The sequence below is a fragment of the Choloepus didactylus genome, chromosome 15, assembly GCF_015220235.1.
Source record: "Choloepus didactylus isolate mChoDid1 chromosome 15, mChoDid1.pri, whole genome shotgun sequence".
NCBI classification, from domain to species: domain Eukaryota; kingdom Metazoa; phylum Chordata; class Mammalia; order Pilosa; family Megalonychidae; genus Choloepus; species Choloepus didactylus.
Window position 1 is genome coordinate 57,123,413 of NC_051321.1, and position 27,812 is coordinate 57,151,224.

A 27,812-nucleotide genomic window follows, 5' to 3' on the forward strand; every position below is an offset into this window, starting at 1 on the left:
AGACCCCTGCCCGTGTTCAAATTTTTCCATTATTTTCAGTGATCTGAGATGTTTTTTTCAAATTAGAAGGCCCACATACTGCATTAGGTTGAAATGTCCCTTAAGTCTCTTAATTCCACATCTCTCCCACCCCACCTTCCTTTTCCAATGTCAATTTATTTGTTGAAGACACTGGGTATTTTATTGTGTAGAATTTTCTACTTCTGGATTTGACTGATTCCATACTCATGGGATGTGTTTTAACATGTTCTTTTCCCCTGTATTTTCAGTAAACTTTTCTAGTTAAATGCTTTTAACCATTATACATCCTCCCATCTGAAGAACTCTTTATCTTGTTATTCTTAGATGCTAAAGTAGAAATCAGTAGTTAATTCATTCAATGAAAGAAGAAAGAGATTTGAGTGAAACACATTTGCCTTAGTAACGCAGGCTGGGGTGGGCCGGACTAAATCAGTGTTCTAGACCAGAGGTTGCCAAACATTTTCTTCAGAGGGCCAGATACTAAAGATCTCTGAGTTTGCAGGCCATCTACTGTCTGCCGCAACTACTCAACACTGCTGTTATCGAGCAAAAGCAGCCATGGACAATATGTAAAGAAATGAAAGTGGTTATATTCCAACAAAACTATTTATGAAAACACTTGGTGGGCCGGATTTGGCCTGCAGACCATAATCTGCTCACCCCTGCTCTAGGTCCACCAGCTTTTGGCTGAAGGCGTCAACTGTGTGCAACAGGTTACATACAGAAAAGTGAAACTATTGCTGTACTTTGGGCATGCTTTTGGTCCTCTTTGATGTGGACCATTCTTTGGTGTGACGGAAAGTTGGCAGAAGGAAATAAGCTTCCTGATAACCTGTATATTGTTCTTGCTTGCCGTAGTTTACTGAGTACAAGCATGTGTTGCTCTGATGACCCAAGCAACACAGTGGACAAATTCTAGACCTAAGGCAGCTGGTGGAGTGTCTGGTTAGGAATCATGAAGGTTAACATATTCAGATAAAGAGGAGGACTAACCAAGCCCAGGGCGGATATGACATGAAGACCTCCTTGCTTCCCAGTATGAGCCAGGGCTCAATGCTCTCTCCCTTCAAAGGTGTGCCCTCGCTTAGTTGAGAAGGACTTAATTAACCTTTAGCACAAATAACCTAATTTTAGTAAGAGGAAGAACTATAATTCTAATTTTGCTCTCTTCCATATTCATGTATTCTCTCATATGGTGGATGTGTAAATGCCAAAAGGGTACCTTGAATTTTTAATTCCCACATTTTTTTCCTACACCTCTCTAACCCTTCCTAGGGAAATACTTTATCTTTCTACAGCATTAAAAAAGTGTTGTAAAGGGCTTACACATCTGTAATTTCATTTTACTCTACAGCAATGCAATGAAATGGAAAAATAACATTAAGCCCATTTGACAGATGAAGAAACTGAAGCATAAGAACTATCAGTGATGTGCAGATGGAGGATCAGAAGCCAATTTCCCAGACCCTCAGGCTGTGGTATTTTCAGGTGAGGACCAGAATGTTTCTGAGCAAAGACTTGCTTTTATCTCTGTCAAAGGGAACTTCCAAATGAAATACATACTTTTCTGTTTCTGAATCAGATAGTGACTGCACCTATTGATTAGGAACAAATCAAAATGAAAGTGGAACCCTTGGACCACTCAGCGAGTTATTTATATTTTGATTCCTATGTCAATCAATAAAAATGTCTTTATGCCCTACTATGCACAGGCAAGCAGGAGAATTATGGAAAACCCACACATATCAAAAGAGCCCAATGATGCAGTTTGGCAGGATATATGAAGGGCCTTCAAATATACAATCACAGATACGAGGCACAGCTTGGCCACCCCAGATGGGAAGGGCAGGAATGCTAAAAAAGACCCAGCCCCAAGGCCCAGGTGCACTAGGTTTCCCTAAGATTGGATTGGACCAGAACAAAAGACCCGCCTCTTACCCCAAGCATGAGCCTAGCTTGGAGTAACAACCAACAGCAGTTCCACTTCTGGAGGACAGGCAAGAGTGTGCAGAGACCTCCTCTGTGGCACCGGCATGCAGGGAAAGTAAGGGTGAACACTAACACTGTGCAAAACCCTCTGACACACCAGTCCCCACCCTAAGCATGAGGCCATGGTGGCCCACCTCTAGAGGAATTTGAAGCCTGTGCTGTGCTGAAACAATGCAAACCGTGCAATGAAAAATGCAAACTGAGCTCAGCTCCTGACCAAATTGGCCCAACTTCCCACATTTACAGCCTGGCAGAAGAGGTGTGATCATTTCCAGAAAAAATACTATTTACCCCAGTCTCTCCTGTTCTACACACAATGGCCAGCATTCCACCTAGTGCAAATGTGAACAGCATGCATGAAAATCTGAGAAATTTCAGCCGAGATGGAATCTCAAAGAAACACTTAAATGGAAATGCCTGATTAAAGAAACCACAATATCAGAAATGAAAAAAAATACCTTTGATAGGTTTATCAGTAGACTCCCAACAGCTGAGGAAATAATCAGTGAACTTAAAGATATGCCAATATAAATAATCCAAACTGAAACACAAAGAGTGAAAAAAAGAAACCACAACAGAATATCCAAGAGCTGTGGGATAAGGTAAAACAGCTAATTGGAGTTGCAGAAGAAGAAGAAAGAGAATGGGGCAGAAGAAATATTTGAAGAAACAATGGTCAAGAATTTTTTCAAAATAATGAAAGACATTAAACCACAAATCGAAGCAGCTCAGAGGACCTCAAGCAAGATAAACAACAAACAAACTCCACACTTAGACATATCAGTCAAATTGCTGAAAACCAAAGATAAAGAGAATATCTTGAAGGTAGCTGGGGAGGGGAAGACACATACAGAGAACAAAGATGATAATTACAGCAGACTACTCATAAGAAATTATGCAATACAGCAAACAAAGAAGTGACATCTTTAAATACTGAAAGCAAACAACTATCAAATAAGAATACTATTCTCAGTGAAAATATCTTTCAAAATCAAAGAAAGAAAAAAAGACTTTTTAAGATTAACAAAAGCTGAGAAAATTCATTACCAACAGAACTAGGGTGCAAAAAATTTTAAAGAAAGTACTCCAGGCAGTTGGAATATGATATCAGACAGAAAATTAGACTTGCCCAAACAAATGAAGAGCTCTGGAAATGGCAAGAATGAAGGTAAATATAAATCAACAACAATGTATTGTGGGGTTTAGAGTATATGCAAAGTAAAATGTATGACAACAAATGCACAAAGATGAGAGGGAGGAGTTGGAAATATACTGTTTTAAAATCTTAAATTAGATGAAAACTGATAGAATATTACTTGAAGGTAGACTGAGATATGTTAATAAAACGGGAAATCTTTATTACATATTAGATAAAAAAATAAAGTTATAGAAATGAAAAATGCTGTCAAATTTTAGAAATAAATATATGGCTATATATAGATTTTTAAGTCTGTAAAGACATTGAACCAAACATTAACAATTTATCTCTGCATGGCAGGATTATAGATGATGTGTTTTGTTTTCTCATGTTTTTCCAAAAAATTTCTACTGGGTACATTTGTAGAGTGTACAGTTAAAATAGTTTTTAAAAAAATTTTTTTTTTATTTTACCCAAATTATGGCCCGCTACCACCATCTCTGTCTTAGTTCCCATCATTTGCATTCTTTGCTCTGATAACCACTGAGAGCTTTTACTTACTTATTAACTTTCCTAATTGAACTTTGGAGGAAACTGCTAAGCCTGGAGATATGCTGCAGGTAAATATATATATTACTATTTTTTTTTACCATTAATGTAGAAGTTTAAGTACAGGTAGAGCTAAAGATCTATATGTCCTTTTGGAGAATAAACCTGAATTACAACTTGGAAAAAAGAAAATTCAACCTAGAATTTTGAATCTGATCTGAATTTAGTGCAAACAAAAGTAGATGTTGCTCTATGTACAAACTAGCTTATTAAAAAATATTTTTTCTTGTACAAAAGTTATAACATTCAAAATATAATGGAATATATTAGCATTTCAGAAGTTTTTATTTTTTAACTGACAAGGACCTTTGAGTTCATTCAATCTACCCTTTTTTCAGATACAAGAGACGCAGGGAGGTTAACTGATTTGCCTGTAGTCGCAGAGCTTGAGGCTTGGTCAAGACCCCAATTTCCCATTTCCAGGCTCTGCCCCTTTGATTTCATTATGCTCTTTGGGCTTATTTTTAAGACCAAATCTAAATCTTATTCTCCAGCACAATAGCATCTTATTTAACTTTCCCACTGAACTACCTAAAGTAATAACCATTCACTCTAAAAAATTTGTGTGAATATGAATAACAATGCTTTCCTTTCTCTATAGTTACTCGATTCTTCTTGGAGGATGTTGGATAAAGACTAAAGTGAAATCACACATATATACACATATTCATTTTAGAAATAACAATGAAGGGAACTGTCTACAAAAATATTTATATAAAAAGCTAGAAGAATCTTGGTAAATATTCAGAATTTTGATCAAACATAATTACAGTATACAGTAGGGTTAATTCTCTCAAATGTGGGGGCCAATAACCTAATTAATACCTAACAAACTACACAGATGGCTGCTGAATCCCCTAATGTGTGGATTTATGTTCTCACTATCACGTGATTTCTAGCCCTTTTTGCTCCTCCAGTTTATTCATTTTCTTCTATGCTAATCTCCTTGATTTCCTGATAAGGCTTTTCATTGATACGTACATTCTTTCAAGGCTATAATTACTGAAGTTAGGAGGTAAAATCTCAATTTAGAAGAAAAGCTTTGCTTTTGAATTTTAGGAAAAAAAGGAAGGAAAACATGAGAACAAGCTAAGATCTCTCAGGGTTTGTATAAATTCAGTATATTCCTCTACAATTTCATCATGCTCTTCAATTGTAATACATATTGTATTATATTATGTTCTTATTATACTATAATGTTTATATTACATTAGATTATATTTATATTTTATATTATATAACAATCACTGTTTAGAGTAAGATTCTATAACTCCAGCAATAAAGATTCAATTTCACTATACTTCCTAAATTATAAAACAGGCTTAGAAATATTAAGACAATTTTTTGTAATGAACTGGGAAGAGGGCACGTCTATCCTGGCTCTAATTTTATTTCTGTCCCATTCCTTAGCATAGGTCTGGTAGTAAGCACATTTATTTCATCGGGAATCAGAAGACCAGAGCATACTTCTCACTCTTTCATATCCACTTTCCCTACAGATGATATTGGGAATGTTACTTATCCTCCATGAACTTATTTTCTCATCTGTACAATGAACATAATACTTCTACTGCCTCTATCACAGGACTGCCAAGAGGAGAAATGAGATAATTCATGATAAAAGGAGAAAGGAAACTCACAAGTATTTCATATCTCTTGTCCCACACAATAATCCTGGGAGGATATACCATCAAATTTTTGTCTTCGTTTTATATATGAGGAAACTAAGACTCAAAAACAACAAAATTTCTCTCCAGTGGTCACAAAGCTACTATAATTTGACCCCAAAGTTCATGTTCCTGTCACCAGATTAGCTCAAACTGTCCCTGCACTTCTAATCCGTTCAAACGTAAGACCAGTTCTTACCATTAAAGCATTTTTGGAGCACCTAACAACAAACAGTGTGCTAAGATAAAGATAGTACAGTGGTAGGGTGGTACAGTAGTTAAGAGCTAGTACCCTGGAGCCAGGTTGTGTAGGTTCAAATCCCAGGTCTGCCTGTACTAGCTGCATAATCTCAAGTAAATTATTTAATTACTCTGTGTCATAGACTTCTTTTCTGTAAATTTAGATTAATAGTATCCTAATCATAGAATTATTATGAAGATTAAAATGAGTCAATAAGTGTAAAGTACTAAGAAAGGTACTTGGCATTTAGTAAACACGATGAAAATATTAGCTATTACTACTCTTTTTTATTTATCATGAGAACATTTTAAAAATGTATGAAAAGACAGCATCTCACAAAAACATTATGAAATAATTTGGGCAGAAAAGATGCAGACCTGACATAATTAGTGACCTGTAGTTAGGTGCTAAGTGGGCAGTGCTTATAAAGGAAAGGATGTTAGGGTGTTAGGGAGGTGCTAGCCCAGCACCAGCTAAGTTTGTGGGAAAGAAAGACAATGGTTGGAATAAGGAGCAGTAGAGAGTGGAAGAAGGAGCCCCCAGCTGATGTAAATGTTTGCTAGAAACAGGTGGGTGCCCTGCTGTTAACAACAGGGACCCGGATGATACAACTCCCTGATGGGCAATTGTGGAATTCCCTGACTGTCTTCCCTTCTCAGTGTCTGAAAAACTCAACTGAGGTAGCAGCCAAATTTGTTTCATGAAATATTCCCCAAAGCAAGGTCATTTCTGCTTCCCCCCAAAAGTGAGATCAGGGCCATTTCCTGCCGTACTTGTGATAAATGGCAGATTTTTCATTCCCTTTAAATATGTACTGGACAGTTGACTACTGATGCCCCTCCTGCCCCAACCTGTCTCTCCTTTTATTTAGAAATATCTAGGTTTTTTTTTTTTTTTTTTTTACATTTTATTTGGAAATAAATTCAAAGTTATAGGAACAGTTGCAAAAACAATACAAACCCCATAGACAGAACTCCAGCATTCCCTGACCCCCCCCAATACCCCAATCCACTATCTCAAACGTGTCAGACTGCTATTTCTTTCCCTCCCTCCCTCTCTCACTATCTATCATCCATCATCTATTGCTCTGTCTTCTGAACATATGAGAGCTAGCTGCACACATCCTTGAACAAACACTATAATTCACATACACAATTCCCATGAACAAGAACATTCTTTTATGCAATCCCATTAAGCGCAGCTAAGAAGTACAAGAGATTCAATAATGATACAAAGCTTACAGTCTATATTTCCTTTTCCTTATGTCTCAACTGTGTCCCTTTGAGCCTCCTGTCCTCCATCCTCAGATCCTATCCAAGGTCGTCCTTGGCATTCAATTGTCATCTATTTAGACTGTTTTTTTTTTTTCCTCAATTGTGGAAACATATATACAGCCTGAATCTTCCCATTCCACCTCCTCCCTAGCATTCCATTAGTGGGATCAATCACATTTAGAATGTTGTAATGCTATCACCTTCCCACCATCCATTACTAGAAATTTCCCTTCACCTCAAACAGCAACCCTACACTCATTTCTTAACTCCCCATTGCCCCTTTCCCCATTTCTCTTAACCCATACTCTACTTTTCATCTCTATGGTCATATTCTCTGATAATTTCTTTGTGTTTACTGTAGGGCTTAAAATTAAACTCTTAAATCCATAACATCTAGGGGGTTTTATCACTAAGTGAAAGAGTAAGTGGATGATATCCCTCAGGATCTTCTAGATAATGAAAGACTAAAAGAATACAACTAATATATTTTGTTCCCTATGTTTTCAGAGTATAAATGCTAAAGTAATTAATGTAAATGTTAAGTCAAGAGGGAATCCAGGATTGTCTGCTAATCCTAACCACTTGTAATAGTTTTTGTCTCTAAGTTACTACTATGGTTTAAAAAAATGTTGGTGAAAGTGGCAAAACAAGATGTCTGAAGACATTCCAATGTATGAATGACTTGCATTTAAAACACATCCTTTAAGATTCCTAAGTTTTCTCATTCTATTCTCTTATTCTTTAGCATTATCCTTGGTATAATTAGAAACAGCAAGATGATTAGTAAATAGGTTCACAAAGAAAGTGCAGGAAAAAGGGCATCTTAGTTGATCCTACAGATATGTATCTTTTGAACAGTCTTTTAGCAGCTGAGGAGAGAGGTCGTGTGTTTCAGCCTTCAGGCATGGAGCAAATGTAACAATCATACAGACTTTAATACATTGTAGAAAAAATATAGAATTGAATTCATGTTCCCTTTAATTTCCTTGAGTATAAGAACATTCTTTTCCTGTAAATTTTTGTTTTCCACTGAAAATCTGTTTCTTTTTTTAATAACAACTTAATTGAGATAGAATTCACACACCATAAAATTCACCATTATGAAGTGTACAATTCAGTGGTTTTTAGTATATTACCAAGGTTGTACAACCATCATCAGGATCTAATTCCAGAACATTCTCACCATCCCCAAAAGAAGCCCTGTAACCAGGAGTGATTGATTCCCCATTCACTCCTTCTCAGCCCCTGGCAACCACAAATCTACTTTCTGTCTCTATGGATGTGCCCATTCTGGCTATTTCATAAAAACAGAATCATACAATATGTGGTCTTTTGTGTCTGGCTTCTTTCACTTAGTAGAGTATTTTCAAGTTTCATCCATGTTGTAGTATGTGTCAGTACTGCATTCCTTTTTTATGTGAAAGCAGAATTTTTTAAAGGCAAGAAATCCACAAAATATATGCAAACAAATGCTGCTTCCAAGGATAAGGATGTGAGATTTCAAGTCTATACCCAGGAAAATTCAAATGATGGAATATACTGATAAGAAAACACTCCAGCCTTCAGATTCTGACACATGAGTAGGACTTTTCTAAAAAAAAATTCAACTTAGATGGTCTCTGATTCATAATAAGAATATAAAATCAACTAAGAAACTTCCCTGCAAATTCAGTGACCATTAATAAGATGGCCTCCACTGTTGCTAAAAGCCCATTTCCCCTTTTCTTCCTGAGGCTTTAAACAAATTAAGTCATTTTAGACAAAGTGTTTTCTCTTCCTCAGTTTTGCTTACTGCTTGCTTATCCTATACCAAGTTCTTCTCTGTGCTCTCAGGATAAGAAGATTAAATCCACTCAGTCTTGCTGAGATTGACACTGATGATATTAACTCCATTTGCCACTTTCCTCCAATAAAATCCCATTTGATTAGACACCTGATAGTGTTGGGCTCCCCAAGTAGCAGACGCAAATGCTTGAATATTTGATGTTTGCCATGAAATCAGGTGCTGAGTGTTTGGATCTGTTCTGCTCTAAATAACTCAAGAGGTTTATTTATTTTCTTTTAAGGATAATATGAGGCTGTTTATTATTAATATTGTCAGAGGCTTTTATTTGGATTAATGGTTAGTCAAAATATAGATAAAGCACTGCAGGTCTCCTCTCTGGTTTCTTAAAGTCATTTAGAAATGGGGGGAGGGATAGCATACATTTTACAGTAAGTGGTCGAGACCTCCACCCACCATTCCGCCCTTGCACACCCCTCAGCTGTTAATCCTGGTTGTAGCCATAGCGGCAGGACTGGGACTGGAGCTGGTGCCTGCCTAGGTCTTGGATGCCTCGCAGCAACTGCAAACTTCTCTTCCACCTTTCCAACACTGGATGTTCCAGCCAAATGGGTCTTTGGATGCATCTAGTCCAGTGGTTTTCAATACATGCTTTAAGAATATATTTTTTTCAGGGGTTCCATAGCTTCATAAACAATGGGGAATTTTTGGCTCTTTAAGAATTGAAGTAGTAAATGCCTTTTTATCCTTAAGAATTCATTGAGGGGAGGGGGAAGAGTACTGCTAAAAAATTGACACCTGCTGACTTTCTCGGAACAATTCTTCGTTTACATGAGAATGAGTATAATTTAAAAAAAAAACACAAACTATGTGTTATGGAGTTCTTACCTGTGCAAGCATTATGAGACATACTTCATCCCATTTACTCTCCACAACCCATGAGCTAGATGCTGAACGTGGAGCTGAAAGGGGTTCCAAGACGTGACCAAGGTCACAGGGCTAGAAAATGCCAGAGCTGAGACTCAAAACTGAGTTCACTGAGTTCACGGCTGTGCGGGCTCTTTCCACCGGGTCATTTAAGAGGAAATATATCCAGATAGTGAGTCGGAATCCAAGTAAAAGGAAACAGCCTATCTCAAAGCTAAGGAAAATACTGAATGTCTCAAAGAATGCCTTGTTCAATCCTGTCATTTAAAAAAAGAACTCATGGCTTTTTTTTCAAATTTCTTTAAAGTTGTCAGTCTTAAGGTTCATTCAAAGGTAACCTGCTGTGTGGCAGCAAAGAAAGCTCTTATGAGTAGAAGTCAGTAATTGAATTGGAAGTGGCATTTAAAACTCAATTATAAAATCATCAATTGCTTTCTACATGTTGATGAAAGCTGTTCTAAAATTTTAAATGAGTTAACTGATATTAGATTTCTTGTGATGTTTCTAATCAATGTTGTAACTATAATGAAAATATTCCACCTTTTTTTAGACCTCCACCATCAAAAATTCTGAAAAACAAAAATATTAAGGGGTTTTACAATTACAATTTTTCCACACACTGATATAATTTCTGGATCATTCTGGAGCTAAATAAATTTCTGTGTGGAATATTTTTCTTCCTCCTTCAGAAAGTAAATCATTCTGGCAGGCTTTTGAGATGTGAAGTAACTTGAAACTTATTAAGGGCTTATAAACATAAAAATAATTGTTCCTAGCAAATGAGTTTTTAAGACTTCTAGTTGCCAACTTTGGGCAAATTAAACAGAAAGTATGGCCTCGATCGATGTTTTCCAGGCTGGCTCATTAGAAGATTCATCAAGGGAGCTTGTTAGGAACACAGATTGCGAAGTCCTGCACCAGATTTACTGAATCAGAATCTCAGGGAATGGGAGGCTGCGGCCCAGCTGAAAAACTGGCTGAGAGGCCCTGACTTGGGAGATGCTTAGAAAAATTTGTTTTTAATTTTCAAACTCAGAAGGACTCACTGCTTGTAGAGACCAGCCTGCCTTATATTCCATATGGAAATGTATATTATATATATTTTTGTCACACAGTCATTGAGATTTTAATGTCAAGAGTCTACTTCCAAACGATGATCATTAGGGATTAGAAAATATACTTAATTCAGCTTGGAACCCTGGAGCAGGCAGAGAACGAATCACTGGCTGGAGGAGAGGCTGTGGTCAGTTCTGGGCTTCCTGTGACGACCCTGGATTTAGTCAAATGCCCTGGGCACCTTGTCTATGAGATTACGATAGTATGAACTACACAGTCTGAGTGTAGTTTATTTTACTCCATTACTTTTATAATAAAGCTGTGTGGCTTTGTGCAAGTTATTTTACCTCTTGCTTCCTAATTTGTAAAATGGAAATTATACACATACCTCATGGGATTACTGTGAGGAATATATGAAATAATATATAGGAAACTTATTACAATGCCTGGCACCTAGTAATAAATGAAAGCTATTACCTAAATTAGTCAGAATTTAGTGTGTAAGTTTTCTCTACCTCATATCTCAAAGTCTCAGAAGTAAGAGCTGAAAGGATCCCCAGGGTCTTCTTGTCCCGCCACTCTCAGGGGTGGGACCCTGGGAGATGTTCATGTCCTCAATGCCCAGCTGAGCATGGAGAGGGGACCACTTTGGGACCCTTCCTCTTCATTGTGGGACATTCCATCTCTCCATCTCTGGTTGTTAAGAGATGTTCTATCCTGTGTGTCTCAATGGAGTATCACTGGCATTTTGGTTGGGACACTGTTCCTTGCCTGGGATTGTCCCACACATTGAAGAAAGTCTGGCAGGACCCTAGAAAGGTCACCTCCAGAGGACAGGAGCATTGCCCTTGTGTCAGACACAGTCCTCTTTATCCTGGGTTCTTTTCCCTACATGACTCGAGTCTGCCACAGTTCACAACCAACTCTCCTTGTTTCCCCTTCAAAAGCATGCCATAATGCCATCATTCAACTTCTCCATGTAGAGCTCTGCAACGGCTCTTCACCAATGGCAGGATCAAGTCCAATGTCCTCAGCCCAGCCTGGCATTTCAGGAGTCCTTTCTCCCCAGGACTGACCTCACCATCGGTCTCCAGTCTCATTTCACAGGTACAACTGTGCTTCAGCCCTCATGCTTTGGTGAATCCCTTCTCAGAGCTGGTTCTAATCTCCATTTTTCTATCACAACTTAGCTTTTAAATTTTTTCAAGTTTGCTAGGTTGCATTGATCTCCTATCTGAATTTTTCTTGGGACCTCCAACTTCAATTTGGGAGAGATCTGGTAAATGATCATGCATGTGTCCAAAGAGGCTGTTCCAATGCTTCTCCAAGTGCCACTTAATCAGTCATCTTTGGCAAGTCCTAATCTATTCCTTCTAGATGCCTGCTTAAAAAGGAATTTGGCCTTTGTCCCTGGCTCCTGGGAGGTAAACTCTAAACTCTTGCATTTCCTGAGTGACAGGAGTGTCTGTTATTCATGGTGGGTCACACCTGATAGTTGATGCTAACCAGGTGATTCTTCCTGGGTCCCTCAGACAAGGCAGAATAAGCTGGACCTCCAGGGACCAGTGGAGGGGAGGGAACTGGATTCAACCAGTGGAGCTGGAAACTGAATTCAACCACACGGACAATCAATCAATAAGCCCCAAGAAAATTTCTGGACACCACAGCTCAGGTGAGCTCACCAGATTGGCCATTTTCCACATATATTTTCATACCTCGAGGCCAGGAAGCTAACATGTCTTGGGGAGGACAGAAGCTTCCTATTTGGAACCGTCCCAGACTGCCCTATGTGACTTTTCTGTCTCCTTTAGTAAACTGTAACCATGAGTATAAGAGGTTTCAGTGAGTCCTGTGAGTCTTTCTAGCGAATAATGAACCTGAGGGTGTTTTGGGGAATCCCCCAAACTTGTAGTTGGTGACAGAAGTTTTGGTCAGACTTGCAATCAGGAGGACTGTGTCTTTACCCTTGCAGTTTTAGCTAACTGTGGGTAGTGCACCTTGGCCTTTCCAGTATATCTGTCAAACCAGCAGAGGGGAACAGCAACGTGTTCTCATTGCCGTGGAAGAAGCTGCAGTACTCAGGAGGGCCCCGGGGTGCATCTGAGTTGATCCAAGGTCACCATCTAATGACAGTGAGTGCGGCCACTGGGCCGGGATGCACAGCAGAGGGTCAGTCAGGGGCACGGCAGCCTCTCCTGCTAGCTGTACTTATTGGAGGAAATGAAATCTCTGCAGCTAATGAATAATTCTTTTTTAAATTGCAAATGAATAAAGCTAGCTCTGCCAACTCCTACCTTAATAGAACTTTCTTTCACAGAAATTTAAAAATGGGATTTATTTGGGTCATTTAAAAATGTTCTCTGAGTACCAATTCTAGAGCAGCATTGGAGGAAGCAGGGCACATATTCAAAGAGGAAAAGTAAAGGAAAAAAAAACAAAAAAAAAACCCAAACTTTCAATTTCTCAGATTTTTTTTTTCTTTTTGAATTCTTACCGTCTCAAACAATGCCAAATTAATAGTTTCTTAAAGGCTGACCTCATGCTGACAAACACCACTGCAAACAGTGTAACTCAAACATTCTGGGAATCGACAATTCTGATTCCCTCCAGAAGAACTGGGAAGTGCAGCCATGATGCCCTGCCTGACAGGTGAATGGGTCCTACAAGGAGTGGGTTCCCTCCCAGATGAAGCCATAAGTATGACAACCATCGCAACAACCACAAATGTTCTAGAGTCCTGGCCTGTGTTGTGGGTCAAGCACTGTGCTAGGCAGTTTATGGATTATTTCCTTCACAAGGTTATGCATGAGGTAGTATTATTGGACCCATTTTACAGATGATAAAACTGAAGTATAAATAACTTGCACTAAAGGACCCGGCAAGCCACAGGGCCAGTGTGGGACCCTGGCAGGCTGATTTCATGCTGTTTACCTGCCCTCTGTTGTGAATGGGGGAAGGGAGGCTGAAGGCTGCCTCTGGCACTGTCAGACAAGGTGGCTGGGCAGAGGGACAGGCTGAGGTTGACTGGCATCTCTCTCATTTGGCTGTTAAGAAAGCTGCATGTCAGGTGATGATGGGACTTGTCCTGGACCATGTCAGAGACCAGGGACATGGTGAGGAATACAACCCAGGGCTCCAGCACTTATCTGAGGGCTCCTCTCCTCCTCCCACCAGGAACAGCACTGATCTCAGACCACACAGTAAGATGTTAACAAAGCTCAAATGCACTAATGGATTTAAGATAAAGATGTTTCTTTAAAAAATGTCCATAGGAGATTCTCCTTTGATATGGTATTCAGGGTATTAAATGGAAAAGGTAGGCATGAGACCGCATGGTATGCTTATAAGAGCAAATTCTAGATAAGAAGTGTATTCCTTCACTCTGCCCCGTGGCTCAGTTACTGATATTGTTCCTCCTGAGATGTTAGTATCACCATGGCAACAAGAATACAGTTAATGCAGGCCACATGGCTACTTTCCCATAAAACTCACATTTCCTTTGCTAATGCTCTCAAACCCCTGTTTTCATTAAAAAGGAGGTTTTATATAAGCCATTAAAAAAAATCTTTGTCTTTACTGCTGTTGAGCCTACCCTAGGAGATAAAACTAATTGGCTTTATTTTGAAAATACGTATCAGTAAAAAAGAATGTGTGTGTGTGTGTGTGTGTTTGTTCTCTGTAAGGATAGACATCTAAATTAAAATACAGATATGTAAGGGGAATGATTATGGGTCATTTTAATTATCTTTCTTTGGCTTTATTGTATTTTCTTAAAAACTTAATTGTATAATGAGGGAAAAATATAATTTAAAAATATATTTGCAAATGCACCACCACACACACCAACGCTGAGTCTCCAGAAGCCCTGCACCCTTAGAATATTGCTACAAAAGTCAGCCACAGGAACTGGCAGCCTTGCTACCCCTACTCCACGTCCCAGTAACGGATGTGCTTTCCTAGCGCCCTCTGGTGGTGGCCTTGATTTGGCCTTGCTTGAAACACCCTTAGTAGAACAAAGCTTGGCAGCAGCGCTTGGTGACCAGCCCATTATTCTAGCTCTGTCTTCTGAGGTCGTCCATACGGCTGAATAACAAGTCTCCTCACTGATCAAACAGACTTGCCTCTCAGAGTCTAATAGTCACCACTTGGCTTTGGTGCAACGGCCCAAAATGCCGTTTATTAGAGTCCTATGCATTTTCTATCTCCCTTAATGTGGCTGATCTCACTTTGGGAAGCAGTTCCCTAACACCAGGTGAGGTTCAGCCTGAAGTAACCAGGATTTTGATAGGCGGGGAAGAGGCCTGGGGCTTGAGGAAAGCAGGTTTGACAAGTTTCTGAGCATCCAGGAGTAGTGCAAGTGGCCCAGAAGCTGGAATTTGCTCATTTATTCTTTTCTGTTATTGTCATTTTTAAAAAATTAATTATTTTCATTAAAATTTTTTTCGGTATGTGTGATCATTTATTCTTGTGTTCAATACCTATATACTGAGTTCCTCCCCGGGCCAGAGGCTGGGCTATATTCTAGGGATTCCAAAATGTGTAACAAGACACAGGGCTGTCAATGAGGGACTTGAAGTCTTGCAAATGAGGTGAAGAACAGGATATGGGTGGGGGCTATAAATACATTTCCTTACATCTCTCCTTTAGCCCTCATAGGATGTTGCAATAATGGTTTATAACATGCTTAACAAAGAAGCTGAAATGCAGTAATATAAACTATAACTCGTTTTTATCATTATTATTATAACTATGCATTTCACCTGGGGAATAAAGGAAGGGAATGAACATTTACTGGGCACTTACTCTGAAACAGGTGGGGCCTGGGTGCTCTCACATTCGGGGCGCTCTGGCTGAATGGGATGGGGCCTGATCATTCGGGCAAATGCATCAGCAGGTTAACAGAAACAAAGATCCAGCCTTCCTGCTTGCATTGCAATGAGGAACAGTTCTCTGAACTAGAAGGCCTACCTCTCCTAAAAGGACCTACAGAGTGGGCCATGCGCTTTCTGTGGCTCACAGGAAAAAGTCGTGAGCCCAGAGCCAGGCACATGGGGGCACTCGGGGAGAGGGGCTGGGGGTGGGGTGAGTGAGGTGCCTCGGCGTTTTGCTCAGGTGGCAAAGGGACTGTGCAAGACGTACCTCACCAAATAAATAAACAAACACTTGACGCCCACAGTGAGAGGGAAATCCCTCAGACAGGGTGGGAGTGACTCGCCCAGGGCTCAGAGAAGGCCTCTTTGGGAAAGTCTTATTATCTCATTTAATCCATACAAGAATTCTTTACATGGATTAGAAAAGCTGAGGTTGAGAGAAGTTAAGGAAACGTGGGGCATAACCTCTGGTAATTAGAGGCCTCAGGGTCTCCAATTCTTCTTTTGGAGAAGAATTGATTCTACAAGTCTTCTTTTGGAGTCAAAAGGGTCAAGTCTTTTAGGAATAAAACCATTCTGCTTACCTATTTAAAGGACCATCTTCCTTGGGGGGGAAAGTTACATTTTGAGATCATTGTAACGCTGAAGGGAAGGCAGGCCTGGGACTGATGGTGCCACAGCTTCATCCTATGATGGAAGTGTTACTTATCTGTGTTGTCCAGCATTGAAATGTGGCTCTTGAGACTGAATAATTGAATTACTCAATTACTTAATTTAGTGGCTATCAAAGCAGACAGCCCAGCCGGAGAGGCCACAGAGTTTTCCCCTTTCCCTGAGCCCCAGAGAAGGCTAGGAGGCCTGGACTATGGCTGGGAGAGAAAAGCCTAAAAGGGTTCCCATTGGTGGGAAGCAAGATAGACTCTGCAACACAGAGGCCTCTGTGCAGGTCAAAACCAAGGGGCAGTGTAATCCAGGACCTGTCCTTCAGCTTTGCTTTTCTGCTTTGAACTCCTTTTGTCAGTCTTTATGTTTTTGGAAAGTCCTGCTTGGCACTGTAGCCTAGACTTAGTTGTGCTTTGGGGAACTAAGGGAAAAGCTGTGGTGTGGCATATGGTTGAACACGTGGGGCTTGAACAGATTAGAAGAGTGAGGATAACAGTTTAGTCAAGTCTAAATCACCAGGGCCTAGCACACAGTAGGTGTTCTATAAGTATTTGCTATGTGTCAGTTTGAATGTATTATGTCCCCCCAAACGCCATTATCTTTGATGTAATCTTGTGTGAGCAGACCTATCAGTGTTAATTAGATTGCAATTCTTTGAGTGTCTCCAAGGAGATGCGCGCCACCCAGCTGTGGGTGATGACTCTGATTGGATAATTTCCATGGAGCTGTTGGCCCGCCCATTCAGGGTGGGTCTGAATTAAATTACTGAAGCACTATATAAGATCAGATAGAAGGAGCAAGCTGCTACAGCCAAGAGAGACACTTTGAAGACAGCACAGGAGCTGCAGATGAGAGACAGTTTGAAGACGGCCGTTGAAAGCAGACTCTTGCTCCAGAGATGCTGAGAGAGGACAAATATCCCAGTGCAACTAAGAGTGACATTTTTGAGGAACTGTAGCCTAGAGAACATCCTGGGAGAAAGCCATTTTGAAACTGGGACTTTGGAGCAGACACCAGCCACGTGCCTTCCCAGCTAACAGAGGTTTTCCGGACACCATTGGCCATCCTCCAGTGAAGGTACCCGATTGCTGATGTGTTACCTTGGACACTTCATGGCCTTAAGACTGTAACTGTGTAACCAAATAAACCCCTTTTATAAAAGCCAATCCATCTCTGGTGTTTTGCACTCCGGCAGCAATTAGCAAACTAGAACATGCTAAATAGAATTTTTAACTTAGAAAAGAAATCTCTGGATAATTTCGTTTGTTTGTTCATTTCACTTACGCATATGCTAATCATGTTAATGTCCTGTTTGGGCAGAATGTAAGACTGACTTTAATTTTCCCCCCTAAAGGTTTAGTAGTTCTAGTTTGAGAAAGGCTGTTCAAAGGACATGTTCACCACTCACTGACGGGTGCCACACAGGCCAAGTTCTATCACACACAGTTAGAACAGCATCCCCAGTTGCTCAGCTTCCCATGGCAGCGGACTTCACAGATGGAGATCTAACATCCATGGGCAGAATGGAGCAGTAGGAATTGAGCCTTCTGAAGTACAGTAATTAAAAGATAATTGTCAACTGTCAACTCCCTGTTCTCAGCAGAAACATGAGAAAAATCATGTTTGACTTATTTCACACCAAAAATAATTGTATTTATAGATGATTGTAAGCTCTCCTTTGTCAAAGAAATGAAAACCATATAACCCAAGCCTCCCTTTCCACTACATGTATCAAAGCCCTTAAGGCTTAAATTAATTCTTCAGTTGTATTCACTGGCTCATTACAGCCACTTTCTCTGTTTGGGGCTTATATATCTTACTTTATTCATCTTAATTTGTAAACCACCTGAAATCCTTTTGCAAACAAGTAAGGCAGAAATTAAAAAAAAATTTTTTTGCATAAATCTTAAATACAAATTCCTAGCCCTTTCAGCAAACAGAAACAAAAATCACTAAGAAGCAAAACACAGGAAACTTTTTCAATTATTTTCTCAAAATGGGAAGTTGGATAGTAATTTATAAGAGAAAGGTTATGACAAGAGTGAAGATTAAGTTAGGTGGTCCATTATATGTGATGAAAAAACTCTTAACCAGCAAAGTGTTAATCTATCTTTCTCAATCAATAAAAGGAACTTTGCAGGCATCCATAAAATATAATTTGGCTTTTAGTTACTCCAGTGCATAAATGCTCCTTATTGGAATCATTTTCAGCATTAGCTCTGGTGTGTCTTTGTTACCTGCTTTTCACCATGAGAGCAAGTGATTTGCTAAGAGAGCAAGGGTCATGAATAAATTCAGGCAGCGTCAACACCATCTCAGCAGACTCATTTTGAAGAATGAAGAATGCTGACACTGCACTGCAGCATTCAGCAGCTACCGCATTCACATCTCACAGTATACCCAAGAGGCCAAACAGGCTCCCTTGATAACCCAAAAGGAAATCCTTAAGACGTCAGGCAGGATATACATATATACATAGCAAATACACCTAGCAAAATCACAATGCAAAACCCCAAATTGACACCATATGAAAAATCTAGGGAAAGTTGTTCATAAAACAGGTAAGTGTGTGCTATAAATCGGTACAATAATTGCTACGTGGGGCTGTACATTTACCACTGGCTGCGAACTGCTTTATTGCTGCATAAACTAGCTGGCCCCTTAAAGAAGCATAGAAAGCAATCCGTTCTGTGGTGTACTCCCATTAGTCACAGAAACATAGTGAGTTTGTTTCTGCTTTTATCTTCTTTGGGAATAAACACATACTGCATGCAGGAAATGATTCCAGAAGTGCCAGCCTGGCTCCTCTTCCCCAGCTCTTTGCTAGCAGGTAGCCTAACTCCCTGGATCAGGCTCACAAGGAACTAGCAGTAATCCAAATCCCCCACTCTCGAATGTACCCTGACACAGCCAGGAAAAAGAAATCACAGCCCCTTATGAAAAAGTTGCTGCTGTGGTTTTGTAATTTGCCTCTAACCATCTAATCAGTACCTCTATTCAAATCTGGTTACAATTTGCAGCCAGTTAGTTCTCAGCAAATGCAGCTTAATGATCTTTCCTTTATTGTTCTGACCAGGTAAAATTTGACCCCATCTGTGTTCCAGGACAACTTACTTCCATCTGCCATTTCTGCTACATTCCTGAGAGAGTGTGACCTAGAAAGCACCCGCCCCCGCCGGAAGTGGGAAAGGGAGAGGCTTCTGCAGTCCAAGACTACAGAGGCTGGAAAATTATATAATGAAAATCACCAGACATTTCATCTGTAACTTAAAATGGATTTCCCGAGGCAACTAGCAGTGGCCTCAGGTTAAATTCTTTAAGAAGACCAGTTCTTAAGCGCCCCAAACAAGTCATTAATCACCAATGGCACTGAGAAGCAGAGGCTGTAGGGGTTTAAGCAACAGTTTTAAGTGCAGGCCTCCTAAAAAGTCTAATCAAATTCTACCACAGCCTTCAGTTCAGAAGCTCCTAATGCCATTAGGGCTCATTAATTAGGAGTGACTGGGTGAAAATGCTTTTCTAAATCAGTGGAAGGTCTGAATTTTAACATATTGTAAGCAAAAGCACAAGGCAATTCTTTTAAATCCCATAATGTAACTCAGGCAAAGTTACTAAGGTGGATCTGAGGTCTCTGCTGATCTTTAATCAATAAATAGGCATCATGTGTAATTACCACTGTCATTGTTTTAATGTAAATGGATGTGTTGGACTTGCCTGAAGGAGTTTGCAAGTACTATAATTTGTCCTCTTAAATTGCATAAACAGTCCCCTAATCTTATTTTCAGCAGCATTAGGGAATTTCTGAATAAAAGAAAAATCTCAAGTCCTACCCTGCCTTAAATTTTCCAAAAGTCCTAATTAGAAGATGTGACTGAATGGGGTTTATATTATACTGTGAATTACAGAAGTAAAACTAGAAGAATGTATCTTAAAGAAATGAACTTCAGTTTTAACATTGACTTGCCCTATTTATACATGATTTAAAGACACACTTAACTTTGTCCTTCAAAATGTTACACCAGGCCTTGGCACTGCCACACTGCTCAGTCCTCAGGACATAGTTGATGCAGTCAGAACACGGCACTAAAGGGGACTGAAATGACTGGCATTCTCGAGTCAAGTAATCTGATACAGGCTTTTAGCAAGTGGATGACAAGGTAGGAAATAGCCTTTATATTTATATAATCTGTGCTCCCATTAATTTTTATAGGACTAATGAATTACAAAAGGAAAAGAAAAATGAACCCCTTAAATTGTCTAAGATGAATGTCATGGTTAAGAGCACTGGGGCTAGAATTCTGCCTCTTCCAACCTGCCAGCTCTGTGATCCTGGATCAGCTACTTTCTCTAAGTCTCAGTTTCCTCTTCTGTAAAACAAAGATAAATAATGCTTTTCTTTATTTAAGAATAAATGAGATAAAATGCTTAACCTGGCTTTAGCCATCCAATAAGTACATTAATAAATGATTTACTACTTTTAATGCTGCTGCAGCATCTCTTCCTAATATTGTACCCTATCTGATTTAGTCCTGTTTGTCCCCTAACAAGAGGATTTAGCAAAAACATACCACACAGTCTATGCTCAAAATGCTCCTCTGTTGCTGTTGATGATGCTGATATATTGGGCACTAAGTGCTTTATATAATTATCTCTTCTAATTCTCACAGTGCTCCAAAGAGGGGGGAGTGAAGTTATTTTATTATGCTTATTTTTGTTTTATTTAAAACTGAAACACCCTGAGGGGCACAGAGTGAAATGTTGGAGCCAAAATTTGAACTCAGGGAGTCTGAATCCAGAGTTCACACTTTTAGCCCCCACTAAAAGTGCTTCCTGCTTTATTTCTAATTCTGCCAATGACTTTTCTGAAGGCCGAGCCCATCACCATAACCAGTTTTTACGTTTAGAGCAGCACTAATCCATTTCGATGTCCACTTGCCGTCCAGCGGTATACATGGAACTAATTCCCTTCTCTGTGAATGAGAGCTTACTCAGATTATAGAATATTGTTATCCATTGTACAAGTTTGTAGGGAACAGATGAGAAAAGCAAAAGTGGTCTCAATTGTGTGGTTTTTGAAGTTTGGGCCTGGTCTGGATAATCTGGCACATTTCTGTCTCTAAGCTCAAGACCCTGATCTCTAGAGCATCATTAATGCCACTTGACTAATTTCTAACAGTCTCAGAAATTTCAACTTGGGGAACAGTTTGTCGTTCCTAGCCATGATTATCTGAATCACATCTTCTGTATACTTGTGTGTATATTTATCACTACCCCTTCCTTGTTGGTTTACTTTTCCTGTTAGGAACTAGGCATCTCTATGTAAAAGCAAGAAAATGCACTAGGATAAGTAGAAAATCACAGCTTTCGCTCATTGGAGGGCCCTTGGAGGTCATTTAGTCCAACCTCCGCCTCATGTTAGGAAAGGAGAGTTAAAGCTCACTTGAAATGCTTTCGAGGCATTTCATATTGCAGAGCTCTTACCCTTGCAGTGAAGTCCACAGCAGCCGCTCGGTTTAACAGCAACGTGGCTACATTGATATTTCCATAGTGAGCAGCTATATGGAGCGGAGTGAAGCCACTCTGTAAAGAAAGCACAGCACACATTCCATTGATTTTGCTGGCCCTTTGTCTGGTAACTATCACAACCCTGCCCAAATAAAAATGAGGAAGCAAAATATGCTGATGTCCACTTCCATTCTGTACTAGTTTTCAATCAGTGCCAATTGCTCACAGGGTTCCTAATAACCCACAAACTAATAGGCAGAGGAATAGCCAGGAAGGGATCAAGGGCGGAGACTGAACAATTTTAGTAATCCAGTAGCAGAAGTATATACAAGCCAACGTTTTGAAATATTAAAATAGGGATGACAAGAACAATCTTTACAGCTCAAAGAAAGCTTGATTAGTACCACTGTTGTAACATTGATGATAGAATTGTCCATTGAAACTCGTTGTCAAGATTCATTTAGTTTTAGGTATTCAGTATAGATTTAAATTAATCAATGGTAAATGCCATTTTTAATGACAAAAAAGTAATTTTGAGGGGAAGAGGTACAATCACGAGACTGGCCTTACGCAATGGGTGATTGCATTCCATAAAGAATTCACAAGTTGTTCTCTTTATTAGCAAATGCTTATTCAATAACACATTTTTTCTGGTTTATGCATACAAAGGTCATTTTACTTCCTTAAAAAAAGGCTAAAACATGCAGCGACTTGCTTAGTCCCCAAAGATTTAAACCTTATAGGAACTAGATGCATTTCTAAATTGATAGCAAGCTTCATAGCCATGCTAGCTATATTACTGACCAGATTACTGAAGGGTGGGCCATATTGGTACCCTTCTGAGATTACTTTCCTTTTGCTGACACCACATGAGGGTAAGTGTCATGCAGAACCCTAAGAATCAGTCCTGGATGAGTAGAATGACAGGGTTGTCTGCAGCTTTAGGTAGAGCTGATAAGCATCTATGCCTCAAAACTTCATCTCATGCAACTCTACTGCAAAACTCTTAAGTTTCAAAGATTCCTAATTCTTCCTTTTGAGCACCAGGTTCAGCTGCAGAAAGCCCTGGTAATCAAACTACTATCTTCTCTGGCACATGCTCCTTTGGGGGCGGGTATAAAGCAGGTATCTAGCCTACAGAAGGCGATGCAAAGAAGAGAAAGAAATGAGGCAGCAGCACTAAATAATGGGAAAGTGATGATGCAGAGAGAGATGATATGTGTATATATGTATATATACCTCTGTTGTTCTATTCACCACCATCTAGGTTAACACATTTGGAAGCAAAGAGGAGGAAAAAATGAACGGTTAGTTCACTATTGATGATATGGATTGCAGAAAGCTCATGACAGCTAAGTAATGAGGATGAGAGCTCTGATGGAAACAATAGGCACGGAAAGAAAGCTAGACTGAATGAAGGGCTAAACGATGGCCTATTCCAAATGCCACACTTTCATAAAAGAGACTTTCAAGTAACACATGTCAAGACAATGGAATCTTTGGCAGTGAACGCTTCACTGCTGGCATGCTTTCCCCAGCTGATCAACATCCAGTACCTTGCCTGTCATCTTAGACATCCCCTGAAGGTTTATGTGTGCACATTGTCTTTACTATTTCGTAATCTATTTACCCTGTTTGAGCTGAAGTGTTAAATGCATTTAAAGATATGTTAAAAAAAAAACTATCAGGTGCATAGAAATAAATGTCTTTTGAGGTGGCCTCCCTTTTGGTGTGCACAGGGCAACATCCATGGTTAACTCCTAGCTTTTCCTGCTAAGGGGTATGTGTCTTCACTTGGCTAATTTGGACACACATCTTGATTCCTTTCAATGATATTAAGTGTTGCATAAGCCGGCCAAAAGGGAGACACAGCAGACTTAAAGACCCAGCATCCTCTACACGAAGGGCCTGTTTCCCTGGTGCCTCACCTTGGACTCCACATCTGCGTTGTTGTCGTTCTGCAGCAGCAGGGCGGCGGCCTTCGTGTCGTCCTTTCGGGCTGCGATATGAAGAGCGGGAAGGCGCACTTTTCCTTTTGTGTCATTTTCTAGCAGTAGTGAAACCACTTGATCGTGACCTTGTTGCAAAGCTACTGCCAATGGTGTGAAGCCATCCTACAAATAAATGTATGGGTCAAGACTGGCCCTGATGGATATACAAATTTTTTTTCTATTAAATTAACAAATAAGAAGGCAAACAAGGGTGAATTTTTGTTTATGCTAATTAAAACTAATATATTCCAATGGATATATATATATGCAAGAAGACATTTTCAAATATGTATAATCAAAGCCAAACAAAAGAAATTTGTAATAAGATTTTTCTGTTAAAAAGTAATACATAATTGTTCAAATTTGGAAAATACACAAAAGTACTACATAAAGAAGAAAAAAATCTTGATAATTTCAATACATGTTAGACAATCTCAGTGAAAATAATATTTCTGGTTAAATCCAGGCAAATTTCCAAAGGAGCTCATTTAAATAAGATTTATACCTGTCTGTTTCATCACTATATCCCATTGCCTAGCATATGGTTTGTGATCAACCTGTATATATATAAACTAATAAACCACAGTCATGCTGTTTTTTCTTTTTTTAATCATCATTTTATTGAGATATATTCACATACCACGCAGTCATACAAAACAAATTGTACTTTCGATTGTTTACAGTACCATTACATAGTTGTACATTCATCACCTAAATCAATCCCTGACACCTTCATTAGCACACACACAAAAATAACAAGAATAATAATTAGAGTGAAAAAGAGCAATTGAAGTAAAAAAGAACACTGGGTACCTTTGTCTGTTTGTTTCCTTCCCCTACTTTTCTACACATCCATCCATAAACTAGACAAAGTGGAGTTTGGTCCTTATGGCTTTCCCAATCCCATTGTCACCCCTCATAAGCTACATTTTTATACAACTGTCTTCGAGATTCATGGGTTCTGGGTTGTAGTTTGATAGTTTCAGGTATCCACCACCAGCTACCCCAATTCTTTAGAACCTAAAAAGGGTTGTCTAAAGTGTGCGTAAGAGTGCCCACCAGAGTGATCTGTCAGCTCGTTTTGGAATCTCTCTGCCACTGAAGCTTATTTCATTTCCTTTCACATCCCCCTTTTGGTCAAGAAGATGTTCTCCGTCCCACGATGCCTGGTCTACATTCCTCCCTGGGAGTCATATTCCACGTTGCCAGGGAGATTCACTCCCCTGGGTGTCTGATCCCACGTAGGGGGGAGGGCAGTGATTTCACCTTTCAAGTTGGCTTAGCCAGAGAGAGAGGGCCACATCTGAGCAACAAAGAGGCATTCAGGAGGAGACTCTTAGGCACAAATATAGGGAGGCCTAGCCTCTCCTTTGCAGCAACCGTTTTCCCAAGGGTAAAACTTATGGTAGAGGGCTCAACCCATCAAACCACCAGTCCCCTATGTCTGTGGTCATGTTAGCAACCATGGAGGTGGGGTAGGCGAATACCCCTGCATTCTCCACAGGCTCCTCAAGGGGGCACTACATCTTTTTTTTTTTTTCCTTGTTTTTCTTTTCTTTTTTTTTTTTTTAACTTTCCCTTCGTTTTTAAATCAACTGTATGAAAAAAAAAAAGTTAAAAAGAAAACAAACATACAATAAAAGAACATTTCAAAGAGACCATAACAAGGGAGTAAGAAAAAGACAACTAACCTAAGATAACTGCTTAACTTCCAACATGTTCCTACTTTACCCCAAGAAAGTTACATAATATAGCAACATTACTGTGAACTTGTTCCTACTATATCCATCAGAAATTAACAGACCATAGTCATTTCTGGGCATCCCCAGAACGTTAAATAGCTTATCTGTTCTTCTTGGATTATTGTTCCCCCTTCCTTAATTGCTCTCTACTGCTAGTTCCCCTACATTCTACATTATAAACCATTTGTTTTACATTTTTCAAAGTTCACATTAGTGGTAGCATATAATATTTCTCTTTTTGTGCCTGGCTTATTTCGCTCAGCATTATGTCTTCAAGGTTCATCCATGTTGTCATATGTTTCACGAGATCGTTCCTTCTTACTGCTGCGTAGTACTCCATCGTGTGTATATACCACATTTTATTTATCCACTCATCTGTTGAAGGACATTTGGGTTGTTTCCATCTCTTGGCAATTGTGAATAATGCTGCTATGAACATTGGCGTGCAGATATCTGTTCGTGTCATTGCTTTCCGATCTTCCGGGTATATACCGAGAAGTGCAATCGCTGGATCGAATGGTAGCTCTATATCTAGTTTTCTAAGGAACTGCCAGACTGACTTCCAGAGTGGCTGAACCATTATACAGTCCCACCAACAATGAATAAGAGTTCCAATTTCTCCACATCCCCTCCAGCATTTGTAGTTTCCTGTTTGTTTAATGGCAGCCATTCAAACCGGTGTTAGATGGTATCTCGTGGTCTTAATTTGCATCTCTCTAATAGCTAGTGAAGCTGAACATTTTTTCATGTGTTTCTTGGCCACTTGTATTTCCTCTTCAGAGAACTGTCTTTTCATATCTTTTGCCCATTTTATAATTGGGCTGTCTGTACTATTGTCATTGAGTTGTAGGATTTCTTTGTATATGCAAGATATCAGTCTTTTGTCAGATACATGGTTTCCAAAAATTTTTTCCCATTGAGTTGGCTGCCTCTTTACCTTTTTGAGAAATTCCTTTGAGGTGCAGAAACTTCTAAGCTTGAGGAGTTCCCATTTATCTATTTTCTCTTTTGTTGCTTGTGCTTTGGGTGTAAAGTCTAGGAAGTGGCCGCCTAATACAAGGTCTTGAAGATGTTTTCCTACATTATCTTCTAGGAGTTTTATGGTACTTTCTTTTATATTGAGATCTTTGGTCCATTTTGAGTTAATTTTTGTGTAGGGGGTGAGGTAGGGGTCCTCTTTCATTCTTTTGGATATGGATATCCAACTCTCCCAGCCCCATTTGTTGAAAAGACCATTATGGCTCAGTTCAGTGACTTTGGGGGCCTTATCAAAGATCAGTCGGCCATAGATCTGAGGGTCTATCTCTGAATTCTCAATTCGATTCCATTGATCTATATGTCTATCTTTGTGCCAGTACCATGCTGTTTTGGCAACTGTGGCTTTATAATAAGCTTCAAAGTCAGGGAGTGTAAGTCCTCCCACTTCGTTTTTCTTTTTTAGAGTGTCTTTGGCAATTCGAGGCATCTTCCCTTTCCAAATAAATTTGATAACTAGCTTTTCCAAGTCTGCAAAGTAGGTTGTTGGAATTTTGATTGGGATTGCATTGAATCTGTAGATGAGTTTGGGTAGAATTGACATCTTAATGACATTTAGCCTTCCTATCCATGAACATGGAATATTTTTCCATCTTTTAAGGTCCCCTTCTATTTCTTTTAGTAGAGTTATGTAGTTTTCTTTGTATAGGTCTTTTACATCTTTGGTTAAGTTTATTCCTAGGTACTTGATTTTTTTAGTTGCTATTGAAAATGGTATCTTTTTCTTGAGTGTCTCTTCAGTTTGTTCATTTCTAGTATATAGAAACATTACTGACTTATGTGCATTAACCTTGTATCCCGCTACTTTGCTAAATTTGTTTATTAGCTCTAGTAGGTGTATCGTCGATTTCTTAGGGTTTTCTAGATATAAGATCATATCATCTGCAAACAATGACAGTTTTACTTCTTCTTTTCCAATTTGGATGCCTTTTATTTCTTTGTCTCGCCGGATTGCCCTGGCTAGCACTTCCAGCACAATGTTGAATAACAGTGGTGACAGCGGGCATCCTTGTCTTGTTCTTGATCTTAGAGGGAAGGCTTTCAGTCTCTCACTATTGAGTACTATGCTGGCTGTGGGTTTTTCATATATGCTCTTTATCATGTTGAGGAAGTTTCCTTCAATTCCTACCTTTTGAAGTGTTTTTATCAAAAAGGGATGTTGGATTTTGTCAAATGCTTTTTCAGCATCTATTGAGATGATCAATTGATTTTTCCCTAGTCATGCTGTTTTAAGAAAGACTTTGGGTTTCTCAGACCAATGTGGGAGGAAGACACAGGAATCACACAAAACCTGACTTTA

At 39.4% G+C, this 27,812-nt stretch overlaps 1 protein-coding gene across 14 annotated transcripts in view; it reads right to left on the reverse strand.

Moving 5' to 3' along the window:
• Positions 1-27,812, reverse strand: part of ANK3 (ankyrin 3) — a 516,597-nt gene that overhangs the window by 193,396 nt on the left and 295,389 nt on the right. For all 14 annotated transcript variants that reach the window (XM_037804170.1, XM_037804174.1, XM_037804175.1 and 11 more), the window contains exons 6-7: positions 23,673-23,858; positions 21,721-21,819 (exon numbers count right to left, since the gene is read on the reverse strand). In XM_037804170.1, the coding sequence (XP_037660098.1) occupies positions 21,721-21,819; positions 23,673-23,858 (285 nt within the window). The remainder of the gene's footprint in view (positions 1-21,720; positions 21,820-23,672; positions 23,859-27,812) is intronic.